This window comes from Fusarium musae, chromosome 8 (assembly GCF_019915245.1).
Source record: "Fusarium musae strain F31 chromosome 8, whole genome shotgun sequence".
Lineage (NCBI taxonomy): Eukaryota > Fungi > Ascomycota > Sordariomycetes > Hypocreales > Nectriaceae > Fusarium > Fusarium musae.
In genome coordinates, this window is record NC_058394.1 from 989,181 (window position 1) to 1,001,432 (window position 12,252).

Sequence of the window (12,252 nt, forward strand, 5' to 3'; positions counted from 1 at the left end):
CTACGTCAACTCTAGTATAAGCTTGAAAACGCTCTTCAAGCCTCCAGCCAATGATAAAAGCCAATTTCAAATACGGAACATGTACACGCGTTTCCCAATCTCGATTTTCAAGATGACATCGTGAAGATCTCTCGTGATGTGGGCTCCCACCTCCCGGCCAAAACCCCCCACAACCCGCGAGTCTCCCTTGACCTGCGCGTTCTTGAGCCAATCGTCGTCACTCCTTTGCCTGACTCGTTTTACATTCTCCGCTATAGGCTGGCCCTAAACGAGACCTCGGCAGTGCTTTTTAGGTGCCGTCTATGCTTCATTCTTAGCTTGGCAGCTCTCATTCGGAGAAATCGACCGTTTGGACATATTCCGTAATATTAACGCGTCACAGCGTGTCCATGCGCCTCTCGACAATGCGAATATGCAGCCTCAGTGCCACTCGGTATGTGGGTTGTTGTTGAGGTTGAGAGGCGGTGGAATTCCAGCTTCACGATAGATATAAAGAATGAGTTTCTGCAATTGAATCGCAATCTTGATATCCTCATCCCTCGCATCAGTCTCTTCCAGATTGTTCTCCAAACATTACCAACTATCTTTAAAACCATCACTATGCCTTCTTTCAAGAGCCTTCTCACCACCTTTGCCCTTGCGACTAGTATCGCCTCGGCCCATCCAGGACATGATATTGCTCACGAAGCCGCTGAACGCCGCGAGTTCCTCAGCTCTGTCAAGCGATCTTCCCTCGCCCACTGTGCCTCCAAGCTTCGAGCTCGTGGTGTTGAGGCCCGCAACATCGCACGTCGTTCGGCCCAGGTCAACAAGGCTCGCCAGAAGCGAAGCTTGAAGAAGCGTGATGCTGATACCGTCTTGAACACTTCTCATAACAAGACTTCTCAAGGCTTCAGCCCTTGCACTGCCCCTTCGGTCCTGTTTGCCAGCATCAACTCTTGTGTTTTGACTCCCGAAGTCACTCAGGGTCCTTACTGTAAGTAATTTCTGTCTTCCGTTTCAGGGATGTTGACTAAAACAACACAGACGTGGCCGGCGAATACGTTCGTGAGAACATCATTGAAGACCAAGAGGGTCTTAACATAGTCCTCGACTACCAGGTTATCGACGTCGAAACCTGCGACCCTGTCCCTGATGTCTATCTGGAGATGTGGCACTGCAACTCCACTGGTGTATACTCTGGTATCGTTGCCAACGGCAATGGTGATAGCTCTGATGAGTCCAACATAGACCAGACTTGGCTTCGAGGCATTCAGAAGACCGACTCTGATGGTGTTGCTCAGTTTGAGTCTATCTTCCCTGGTCACTACACCAGTCGTGCTACTCACATTCACGTCATGGTTCATGCCAACGCGACTCTCCTCGCCAACCAGACCCTCGGCCGCGACAACTACGCCAGCCACGTTGGACAAGCCTTCTTCGACCAAGACCTCATCTCCCAAGTCGAAACCCTCGAGCCTTATTCCTCCAACACCCAGGAACTCACTCTTAACGCAGATGATGGTATTCTGAGCGAGGAGACAAAGACCGATGGTGTCGACCCGGTCATGGAGTACACTCTTCTCGGTGACAGCATCAGTGACGGTCTTTTTGCTTGGCTCGCTTTCGGCATCAACTCCACCCAGTCCAGCTCTGTGTCTCCTGCTGCCTACTACTACAAGGAGGGAGGTATTGCCAACGAGAACTCCGGCGGCGGTATGGGCGGATCTGCTCCTTCTGGTGCTGCTCCTGGAGGTACACCTCCGGCCAAGATTGACGAGTAAGACAATTCTACGGCGAATTAAATCCGGGATACCACCGGCTGGATCCATGGATGTGGATACTACTAGGATAGTGTAACCGGCCGGTCTACTCGGTTTTCCCGACGACTCTGGGAAGTCAGGAGACATTGTGATGAGTCTGGGCAAGTGATTTTTTGGAGAGGTGCCTTCTTGGTCTGGAACTAAGTTTATTGTCTATATCAAATTTTGCATAACTGTTTATAGCTCCACTATAGAAAGAAAACGTTTTTGTTGATCAAGCTTCACGCCACTTTTAAACCACCAGATCAATGGATGATGGGAATGGGAATAGTTCTATAATGCAGTTTGGCAATAGTAAATGAACGCCTAATTGGTCTTCGATGTTTAAATATCTGAGCATCTATATCCAGAAGGCCAAGGCAAGGCCGCCAAGAATACTCAGTATCCATGTAGCTGCCTCTGACTTCTTAAACTGAGCCTTCTTGTATCCAAATCCCAGATCAAACACCAAGTGTCTAATACCATTGACAAAATGATACGTAAACGGAAACCCCAACAGGCCAAATTTGATTGCGGCCTTGACAGCGAAAGGCAATGCGCCGAAAGCCGATACCAAAGCAGCAGAGTCAAATCCCATTCCAAGATAAGGAGCGACGGCATGGGCGCATAGAGTCAGGTAAGCTGTACCTCCTACGGCGAGACCTGTTATTCGAGTCCATGCTGATGCACTGAACCAGACTTGTCCGACTTTATAGATTGTGAGGTTTGGAGTGACGGGGCGGTTGAGGCGTTGTTTGACGAGAATGTCGTGGCCTTCTTTCTGGTTCAGGTGAACAATCGCTGGGCGTTCTCTAGAAGAAGATCATAAGGGAGTTAGAGAGCAACCACAAGGGGTGTCGAAAATGAGAACTCACCTTGCTTGCTGGGACAACAGACGGGCCGCAGCCAACTTCGGGATGCCCTTATTGAAGAAGGCTCCCGGTCGTCCGATGCCTATTGAGAAGAATCATTAAGACTATTGCAATTGCATTACTAAATTGAATTGTTCTACCTCTCATGGCACCAAGGCCAAGTCGCTGTATGCTCATTGTGTCTAACCAGTGACAAATGTCAATCCCAGAGTACTTTTAGAGAGTCGATTATGCCTTGCATGAAGGTCGGAGAGACAAGATTCGATCTATAAAAGCACAATTCTCTTTTTTATTCACATGTGATTCTCGCTTTTCGCGTCTTTAACTTCTTCCGACATCAACCTGCCGAGGACACCGGTGTTTGTTGTGCGACCTGCCGGATGTAAGATGCCGGATGAAGAACACCGACTATACCGGACACTTAGTCAGATCATGGTCAGTAGCCAAAGAAAGAAATACCCAGGCTAGTTCGTATAACAACGTTTCAACTCTACGCTTGAACAAAGCCTGCAGTGGTGGTGATGTGCTCTCTGGAACCAAAACACCATAAGAAAAAGTAAAAAAGAAACGACAACGGCAGGATTCGAACCTGCGCTCCCGAAGGAAACAGCTTACGAAAGAATTCGAGGCTGTCGCGATAACCACTCCGCCACGTTGCCAGATGTAATTTGATGTTTCTCACGATCAAACTCCAGTGTAACAGCCTCAAGCGTGTAGTTTCCGCAATACGATGAAGGCAGTCCCAGACTAGTGTTATCCATGTTCAGCGAACAGCATGCTTCATAACCGCATCAAATTTCTAGGGGATCGCAAGTCAAGGAACCTATTGCCAGCTGTTGATGTATCGGTCCAGCTACCATTGATTGGCCCGACTTATACTCGATACAAGGTTGAAGATAAGGTTATTAGTCATGCACCATGATTCACGATCCAGGAAGGAGCACCTTCTATTTTTCGCATCTCAATTAAGCGGCCACGTTTTCCTGACTAGTTGCCATCTGGGAATATAACTTTATGCATGATTGGTAAAGATTGCCCTTCGCAATTAAAATCGAGATACCTGACTTGTTTCACGGTTTTCAGCTGATCCCCAAATCGTACTGGTCTGAATGCAATGAACAGGGATGGATCCATGCTCAAGAAGGGCTGGCTAGGTCATTCTATCGCTCGCGATCCCACAAGAAGCTTAAGTACCTGCTCATCTCTCCAGTCAGTAGTGGAAGTGGCTGTTCATTCATTCAAGCTTATTTTCTCTATTGATCCCGCGACGTTGAGATGCATGACCTTTCGTCAACATTTATCCGCCTAGTCCTCGCAGTCTTGGCAGCTGCCTCCGACGAAGATGTTGTTTCGTTCCCCGCCATCGGCGAAGTCGACATCGTATTTCCTCGGGAAGATACATACGCCGCCGAAGCGCCATTTCCCGTCATCTTCGGCCTTTAAAACACACCAGTCTTGACAACCTTCAGCGGCACACTCAACTGGGAACTCAACTGTGCATATACACTATCCGGCATCGGTCGACTATACTTGGACTTCTTGCCTGACTCGGAGCCATATTACTTTCTCAACACGAGCCAAGCCATTGCTGATGCTGAAGAGGGTGACCAGTTTCAGTACTGGCGTAGGGAAGAAGACTCTTGCATCCTTAATAAGTGGGATTTGCGGTGGACCACTGTCTGCGAGCCACGCAAAGATGGCGGTCTTCTCTTGAAGGACAATCAGTTCGAACGATCTGGGAACGTAACTTTTATCCTTCGCCCTGGCGCAAAGACTGTACGCAAGGCTATCGCTGAGTACAATGGAGGCGCTATCGGCGGCACTGCAGTGAAGGTTGAGCGCAATCATACAGTTCGTTGTCCCATTCTTGCCGAAGACGCCTCACCGAAACCGCAGCCTTGTGGCTTGGATGTCAAAAAGGCCCGCAGTAGTCTTGCTGAGGCTGTTGTGAAACCTACCACGAGCTTGACCGTGTTACCCAGCAAAACCACCGATGCAGGTGTGGATGCAACAGATACTGGTACAGATGGTGCCTTAGTACCATCTAGCATCAGAGATGCCTCCGGTCAAAGCAACGGAAGTGGAAAGGATGATAATGGTGCACAAGGATTGGAAAGTAGCAACAGCGTGCTCTTGACTTTGTTTACTGCTTTGACCACTAGTATCCTTCTCGAGCTAGTTATGTAGATTCAGTAGCACTGATACGTAGATAGGCTAGTTAAATCATTTGCCCCAACTTCAGCCTCGAGATCTGAATGTTAACAAACAAGGCGTGGCCGTATGAGATTTCACCGCCATCATCACAAGGCGTTTTAGCGCTTGGCCAGTACACCTTTCTGTTGACAAGATAAGCCAACTTTTCATTCACCATTCCATAGTAGTCTAGGACATGGTTAATGGCACCATCCAGAAAAGCCTACCCTTGATTGTGCTGGTGACCAGCTTCATCCTGACTTGAGTTATGGAGTCCTAAGCACCCCTGGGCCGGTATCAAGGATAGGCTTCAATAGACACTAAGGATAAACGACCCAGTTTCTCTCTGAAAACTGCCGTTTCTGTCGATAGATACTGCTTTTTTAGCTTTCCAGGATGGAGTTGCGGACACGGCATGCACGGTTATCCAAGCCGGCCGAGGGCCGAGACCAATAACAAGTCCTCAAGCGTACGATTACTGTCTAATGGCTGTAATAATATCATCTTGAATTATTAATTCAGAAGAGGTGTATTCATCTCAATGTTATCCGATCTAGGTATATATAAACGTATGACGACCTAATTTGAACAGCTAATAAGTCTCACACTACCTTCTTCCAACACCACTCAAGATATTCTCGGTTGTCTCAACATAAACTTCTCAATCCCCAATATATATTTATTTATATCCTTGCAACATGTCTTCAGTAAAATATACCACTCCTCCCGGCTTCACCCAAACCCTCTCTGACGCCGTCCACTACTCCCAAGCCGTAGATCTCGGCAACGGCCGCTTCAAAATCTCAGGACAAGGTGGCTGGAATTCCAAAGGCGAAATATCCACCAATATCAATAAAGAAACTGAACAGACCATTCAAAACGTCGATGATGTTCTCAAAGCTGCTGGTCTTCGTGGATGGGAAGACGTCTACTACATACGCAGCTATCATACCGATATTGACGCCACACTATCTCCTCTAGCTGAGGCTCTTAAGAATCGAATTCCTAACAATCGACCTGGAGGTGTTGTTTTGGGTGTTGCGAAGTTGGCTCTGCCGGGTATGAGGCTGGAAATCGAGGTCGATGCTAAGAGTTCGAACTCACGGGGGCCATCAGCGAAGATCTAACCTCGATCAGCCTGTCATATGATTTAGAACATTGGATAACTTCATCAATATACTCCAAGAGCTCTTCTGCGAAGTCAAATAGTCATATTCATATCATTATATCCTTCCATAACTCGCTAAGATAACCAGAATCATCAATCATAACACATTATTTCTCCAGACATCCTCGAATCGACATTTCCTGCATTTCACTGTACAGCTCAAATTCCCTCTTGACCTGACATCCAAGACTCTTCTCGAAAGATCCCTGATCCGCTTCTGCGACATGACTCAAGCCGCCGTCTTCTCCTAGGTTCGAATGAAAGATTCCAGCTGCACTGACAGGCAGGAAATCCTCATATGTAATCGGCTCAGCCTTGACAGCCCCGGAGCTGACAAGACTGTCGATGCTCGCATCAGAGTCTTTTGGTAGCTTAGAAACAGCGGTATATGTAAAGTATGCAAGGTTCTCTTTTCGAATGGTTTCCAAGTCATCAGGGAACTTCTGGAAAGCCTCTGCAAGAATCTGCTCTTTCGAACCAGACTTGGCATCAGACGTGAGCTCAGCTACAGATCCTCGCCACTCGTTGATAAGATCATCGTATAGACGTCTTCCCTTGGGCGTCAAAGCCATTCCTCGTTGCTCAATCTCTCCAAATCTCGCCTTGTGACTTCCTCCAGTCTCTTCTCCTTCAGAAAAAGCAATTGCTTCATCAAGGGCTAAGAAACTCGTTTGGCGAAGGAGGATGGGACAAAGTCTTGGTGGGGGTCCTTCAATGGCGTCTTTGGCTTGGAGGCCATATCTAAGCATTTCAACTTGTGCCGTTTCGATATCGAGAACCCGGGGTGTGAGATGATTGATGTGAGGTCCTTTGAAACAGACGACGTCTGCAATCAAGGGATGTGCTTTTCGAAGAGCTTTGTATGTTTTCAAGTCAACGGTTGATGTTTTGTGCCATCGAAATGTTTCGAGAGCTTCTTTTATGAATTCAGTCGAAACTTCTTTTGAGAAAGACTTTTGAGACTCGAATATTTCGATCAATTCTACACATCGATTTGTAAAAATGTTGCGTTTTCGCAAGATATCGGCAGCCTGTGTCCGAAGTGTCTCATCCTCGATGAGCTCAAGTCGTAATAAAGATGTAAATACCCGAAAAGGGTTGTATGCCAGGGCTTCTTGTGTGAGAGGTCGAAAACACGTTGCGTGAACTGGGAGATTGGCGACAGTGAGGTCGTAGTAACCAACAGGATGCATGCCCATCACAGCGAATAGTCGCCTCATCATGGCTAGTTCTTCTGGTGTTCCGAGTCTGATGGCTCCATGACGTTCAACCTCGATACGAGGTTCGATGGGTTGATGTTTCTGGTGGTTGATATCGGATACAAGCTTGAGGAGTGTGCCGTATTGGGGAACTTCACGTCGATACATGCTCGAAAGGGCAGAGGCAAACATTGCCCTGATGGCATCTGGACTGACTGGGTCTGTAACTGTCATTGTGACTGTGGTATATGGTATGTTGTTGTTGTTGTTGTTGTTGTAGAAGGGGGACTATTTTCGCGGTAAGGAGCAGTATGTTGAACTCAAATTTGTTATTAGGCTTATCACGTCCATAGTATAATTAGGATAAGACTGAACACTATCATTTATATCTAATATTTCGGGCAACGAGACACGAATGCCGACGTTATCAGGTATCTTTTGGACGCCCTTTTGCTTGTAGTCATTCTCCACTGACAAGCCTCCAACGAATTGGATTACATGGTTTGCTGACGAAGCGGAGATCGCGCATCCGATAAGGCGGTCCGAAATCCGGTCATAGGGCTCGGATGCGATAAAGAGGAAACAGAACCCGAGCATTGGCTCGTCTCGCCCTGTCACAATGTACGTAGTATATGCCGACTCCGGTTATCGGCGCTATTGAGACTTTCCGAGTCACTGACTTGCCTGTTTTTTGGGCTGGGTACCCGATTGAGATAAGGGTGCTGATAAGGAGTCCACGGTCGCAATCTCACGGATACTAAATAAGTATGTTGGGGATCCATCGGAAGATAACCGAGCTAGATAACAGTCACTCACCAGGCACTCAGCAGAACCTAGCAATCAGTCATGTAGCATATGGTATCATTATGGCTATCTCGTATCACCCTGTCTCTACAGCTTCCCCTACAGCTCAAATCCCAGGTTTACATGAATAGCCTTGGATTGAGTGTAGGCATCTAGCGCATACTGTCCCAATTCACGACCAATGCCAGAAGACTTGTATCCACCGAAGGGAATACCAAAGTGTGAATCGCCAGACGAGTTGATCCAGACCATACCAGCCTGAAGCTTGCGAGCGACCTTGTGTGCCCGTGAGATCTTCTCGGTGAATAGAGCAGCTGCAAGACCGTAGGATGTATCGTTGGCTTTAGCGATGGCTTCCTCGTCTGTGGAGAACTTGGCAATAGAGACAACAGGGCCAAAGATTTCTTCTTTCATGATCTTCATATCCTCGGTGGTCTGTTGCTCGAGTCAGAATACCTTTTGGTATTGTTGGGGCGAAAAAAACTTACGTCTGCAAAGACTGTTGGCTGAAGATAGTAGCCCTTGTCGCCGTGCTTGCTCCCACCGTATAGGAGTCTAGCACCAGACTTGCGTCCCTCTTCAATATATGAGATAACTCGATCGAATTGGGCCTTGGAGACTTGAGGACCTTGGACTGTTGCTTCTTCAAAGGGAGATCCGAGCTTGTCATTCTCCTTTGTGACTGCGACGAACTTCTCAAGGAACTTGTCGTAGATATCCTCGTGCACGTAGATTCTCGAGGTGGATGTGCAAACCTGAGGTATACTGTCAGTATCCATATCGCTGTTCACTGGGCTATCAAGCTCACCTCTCCCTTGTTGTCCATGATTCCAAAGTGGCACCACTTAACAGCCTGCTCCAGCTCTGCATCCGCAAAGACAATTGAAGGACTCTTACCACCACACTCAAGCGTGATGTTCTTCAGGTTATTCGCGGCATCCTTCATAATAGCCCTACCAGTATTGGTGCTGCCTGTGAACGCAACCTTGTCAATGTCCATGTGTCCAGCAATAGCCTTTCCAGTCTGGGGACCAAGACCAGGCAGTACATTGACAACGCCAGCGGGGAGGCCAGCCTCCTTAACAAGATTACCGAAGTATAAAGCAGACAGAGGGGTCTGCTCGGCGGGCTTGAGGATGACGGTATTACCGCATGCCAGCGCTGGCGCGACCTTCCAAGCGAGCATCATGAAGGGGAAGTTCCACGGGATGATCTGTCCGCAGACACCAAGAGGTTCTTGTAGGACATATGCGAGCTTGGCGGGAGATGTCTCAATTGTCTTGCCGCTGATCTTGTCGGCGGCACCAGCGTAGTATCGGAATACATTGTATGACTCGTCGAGATCGCCAGCGAGACAAGCGCTGAAAGGCTAGCAACAGTGTCAGCGATGCAATCGGACTAAAGAGCATTGATACGTACCTTGCCATTGTCAAAGGCGTCAATGGCAGCGATGAGCTCACGGTCGCGATCAATGAGATCAGCAAGCTTGTAGAGGAACGCGCCGCGGTCCACAGCAGCGAGCTCTGACCATTCACCTTCAAAAGCTTTGCGCGCAGCTTGAACGGCCTTGTCGACGTCTTCTTTTGAAGCTCCCTTGAGCTTGACGACTTCCTCCTCGGTGCTGGGACGTGTGAGTTCCCGTTCAATTGGAGAGTTGGGGGCTGCTGGGAGCTTACACTGGGTTTGTCACTGTGAACTCGTCGCCTGAAGCAGCGACATACTCATTATTGATGAAGAGACCAGTGGGCTGGTCGTACTTCTTGCCGTTGGGCAATGTGATTGATGTGGTTGATGCCATTGTGAGATATGCAAGAGACGCAAGGTGGGGGAGACAGAATAAGAGAAATCTGAAGGTAGAACGAGGTATACAATGACGAAGGATGGGGTATGATCTTTTATAATGAGTACGACGCATCAAATGACGGCGGCTGTCCTCAGAGCTCGTACACCCAATAAACTACCACCAACCAAGACACCATCGCGTCCATCCATGTTTGCGGGGTTCACTCAATCATGACAACTCCGCTGCACGTTCAGCTGACACCACTTCAATTGGCCCCAAACCTTTCCTCATACAGGCTCTCATGATGTCCCAGTTCAAGTCAGGAAAGTATTCAGGCCAGAATGAGGGGCGACACTAACGATATCTACAACCCCACGATGCGGGGGAACGTGGGCTATTCTGCTTTGGGCAACTTTTTGGGCCTCTTGCAATCCACAGGCAGGTCTTATCTCATACTGCATCTGGGATGTTTCTGGGCAATTCTGCGGGGAAAGGGAGATGCAGCTCTCAAGAGTGAGGGAGTCAAACTGGAATAGGAATGTTGGGTGACCACTCCCCTCACCTCACCTCCACCAAAGAGATAAACGTGCTGAGTGATAAGTCGCTAGAACCCGGCCGGTCGTTGTGGCATGACGAGGTGGCCGAGGTGAAATGTTCATGATAGGTTCTGCCATCATCATGGCCATGCGCCAAGATCTTGGGTGGTGGTATTGTGTATCATGTTGCGTAGTACATAAGGGCAACTGTGCCTCTGATACGAGCATCAAGCACAGCGACGGTTCAAAGATCTGTACCTCTCAGTCACAAATCCCTAGCTCTACGTAAGCCTCCAACTTCCCTACCAGTCTTATATCAGTGCTTACACAAATAGACTTGCATCATGTCTCATCTCACCTACTACAACTACGAAGGTGTCGGCAAGACCAACAACAAAGAATACTCCTACTCACAGGCTGTCCGCGTGGGCAACAGCATCAAATGTTCCGGCCAAGGCGGGTGGGACAACGAAGGCAACATCGACAAAGAAGATCTCAGGGGTCAAATTGACCTTGCGTTCAAGAACGTTGAGAAGAACCTCAAAGACGCTGGTGCAAGAGGTTGGGCAGACGTTCACTCCGTCAGAAGCTATCACATCTCCCTCTCGGGCTCTTTTGACCTCATGGTTGAACAGTTTCGCGAGTGGATGCCTGATCATCAGCCAACTTGGACTTGCGTGGGTGTTACCGAGTTGGGTATTCCTGGTATGATCGTTGAGATTGAGGTGGAGGCCAATATCCAGCAGTAATTGTGTAGCAAAATTTATTAAGCATCTTATCTTCTTTGCAACATCTGATACTGCTCAGAACTTATAGCTAAAGCTGTTCAGAATTCCGGATCCATCTTATAGTTTGATTCATCCCTGACCCAGGTCTATGTAGATATGGAATGAGTAGAACTGATTTGGATCTTCTCTCTAATACGACAAAAGCTGGTTTCACAGAAGATTATTTTACTACTCGTCAAATCAGCTTAATTATTGAGCGTTTCTGGGACCAACAAAGCCAGAATGCCAAAGAAACGCTCGAAGATCATGATACATGACTGTTTGATGGCAGTAGCACGTTATAATCTTGTTTATTTCCAGCTTGGCACCTTGTGGCTTTGTGATCTGCCACTCGAAGGATATTGCCTGGCCAGTATTCAAGGAGCAGATGGAAACTGCCATTCGGCATGGCTTTACTTTCGCATCCAATGTCAAAATAGAAATAAAGGACGGTTTCATATTACCTCGCGCCGCGCAGTGGACAAAATCCTTACGGGTCACACTACTATTGGAGATAATAGAGCTATATCTAAAGGCTTACCATCGGACGCATTTCTCTATCTTGATGACAAGGTTCTTCAATCTCAGCATGTAAGCCGGTCTTTCGTTTAGCTATGGGAACATTAGAATCAAGCCGAGCAGGTCGACGTAACTAGACCGTTAAATATAGATACCAGGCAAATAGTGCCGCTACTGTTTACACGGTTGACGCAACACAATGTATCATCGGGCAAGGGTCTTTACATAGCCAAGGAGAAACACGTCACTTGGAGCAACTTCGCCCTGAAGCTGGTCGCTCACAAACCTCAGATGATGAACGAGATACAACCTGGCCTACAAATCCCCGAGCGTTTCAGATCAAGACTCGACCCTTGGATAATGAGCGAGGAACTGGATGTGTAGCAATAGGTCAGAAATAATTACTATATAAGTTAGCTCTCTACATATTCACTTAGACACTATATCAAGTGCAATTAAGTAATAAAGTATTTAAGAATTATGGGAACTCATATACCTTTCCTTAAGTATGTGTAACTCGTACTTCGATTTCAGAATCATAGAATTTATAAGATCTACTTTAGAACAGGGAGTTCAAGTTACAGTGCCAGTGATAGATCGGTTATTATTTTCACCAATTATTCTCTCATA

General features: G+C 47.6%; 7 protein-coding genes and 1 non-coding gene across 8 annotated transcripts; 4 read left to right on the plus strand and 4 right to left on the minus strand.

Annotated features, from left to right (window-relative positions):
• Positions 1–600: 600 nt before the first annotated feature.
• J7337_010568 (uncharacterized protein) lies at positions 601–1,763 on the plus strand (the record flags this gene model as incomplete). Its single annotated transcript, XM_044828145.1, has 2 exons — positions 601–976; positions 1,027–1,763. The coding sequence occupies 2 exons, from the start codon at positions 601–603 to the stop codon at positions 1,761–1,763; spliced, it is 1,113 nt and encodes a 370-aa protein (XP_044676699.1).
• A 379-nt stretch (positions 1,764–2,142) lies between these two features.
• On the minus strand, positions 2,143–2,830 carry J7337_010569 (uncharacterized protein; the record flags this gene model as incomplete). Its single annotated transcript, XM_044828146.1, has 3 exons — positions 2,143–2,593; positions 2,657–2,735; positions 2,794–2,830. The coding sequence occupies 3 exons, from the start codon at positions 2,828–2,830 to the stop codon at positions 2,143–2,145; spliced, it is 567 nt and encodes a 188-aa protein (XP_044676700.1).
• A 391-nt stretch (positions 2,831–3,221) lies between these two features.
• Positions 3,222–3,312, minus strand: J7337_010570. The gene has a single exon. It is a non-coding gene; the product is annotated as a tRNA-Ser (tRNA).
• Positions 3,313–3,767: 455 nt separating this feature from the next.
• Positions 3,768–4,840, plus strand: J7337_010571 (uncharacterized protein; the record flags this gene model as incomplete). The annotated part of the gene is made up of 2 exons (XM_044828147.1): positions 3,768–3,862; positions 4,123–4,840. 2 exons carry the CDS (start codon positions 3,768–3,770, stop codon positions 4,838–4,840), a joined length of 813 nt encoding a protein of 270 aa, XP_044676701.1.
• Positions 4,841–5,544: 704 nt separating this feature from the next.
• Positions 5,545–5,973, plus strand: J7337_010572 (uncharacterized protein; the record flags this gene model as incomplete). Its single annotated transcript, XM_044828148.1, has 1 exon — positions 5,545–5,973. The coding sequence occupies one exon, from the start codon at positions 5,545–5,547 to the stop codon at positions 5,971–5,973; it is 429 nt and encodes a 142-aa protein (XP_044676702.1).
• A 148-nt stretch (positions 5,974–6,121) lies between these two features.
• Positions 6,122–7,447, minus strand: J7337_010573 (uncharacterized protein; the record flags this gene model as incomplete). Its single annotated transcript, XM_044828149.1, has 1 exon — positions 6,122–7,447. One exon carries the CDS (start codon positions 7,445–7,447, stop codon positions 6,122–6,124), a length of 1,326 nt encoding a protein of 441 aa, XP_044676703.1.
• A 669-nt stretch (positions 7,448–8,116) lies between these two features.
• On the minus strand, positions 8,117–9,815 carry J7337_010574 (uncharacterized protein; the record flags this gene model as incomplete). The annotated part of the gene is made up of 5 exons (XM_044828150.1): positions 8,117–8,452; positions 8,506–8,772; positions 8,826–9,386; positions 9,437–9,638; positions 9,694–9,815. The coding sequence occupies 5 exons, from the start codon at positions 9,813–9,815 to the stop codon at positions 8,117–8,119; spliced, it is 1,488 nt and encodes a 495-aa protein (XP_044676704.1).
• An 865-nt stretch (positions 9,816–10,680) lies between these two features.
• On the plus strand, positions 10,681–11,085 carry J7337_010575 (uncharacterized protein; the record flags this gene model as incomplete). Its single annotated transcript, XM_044828151.1, has 1 exon — positions 10,681–11,085. The coding sequence occupies one exon, from the start codon at positions 10,681–10,683 to the stop codon at positions 11,083–11,085; it is 405 nt and encodes a 134-aa protein (XP_044676705.1).
• Between the last annotated feature and the right edge of the window lie 1,167 nt (positions 11,086–12,252).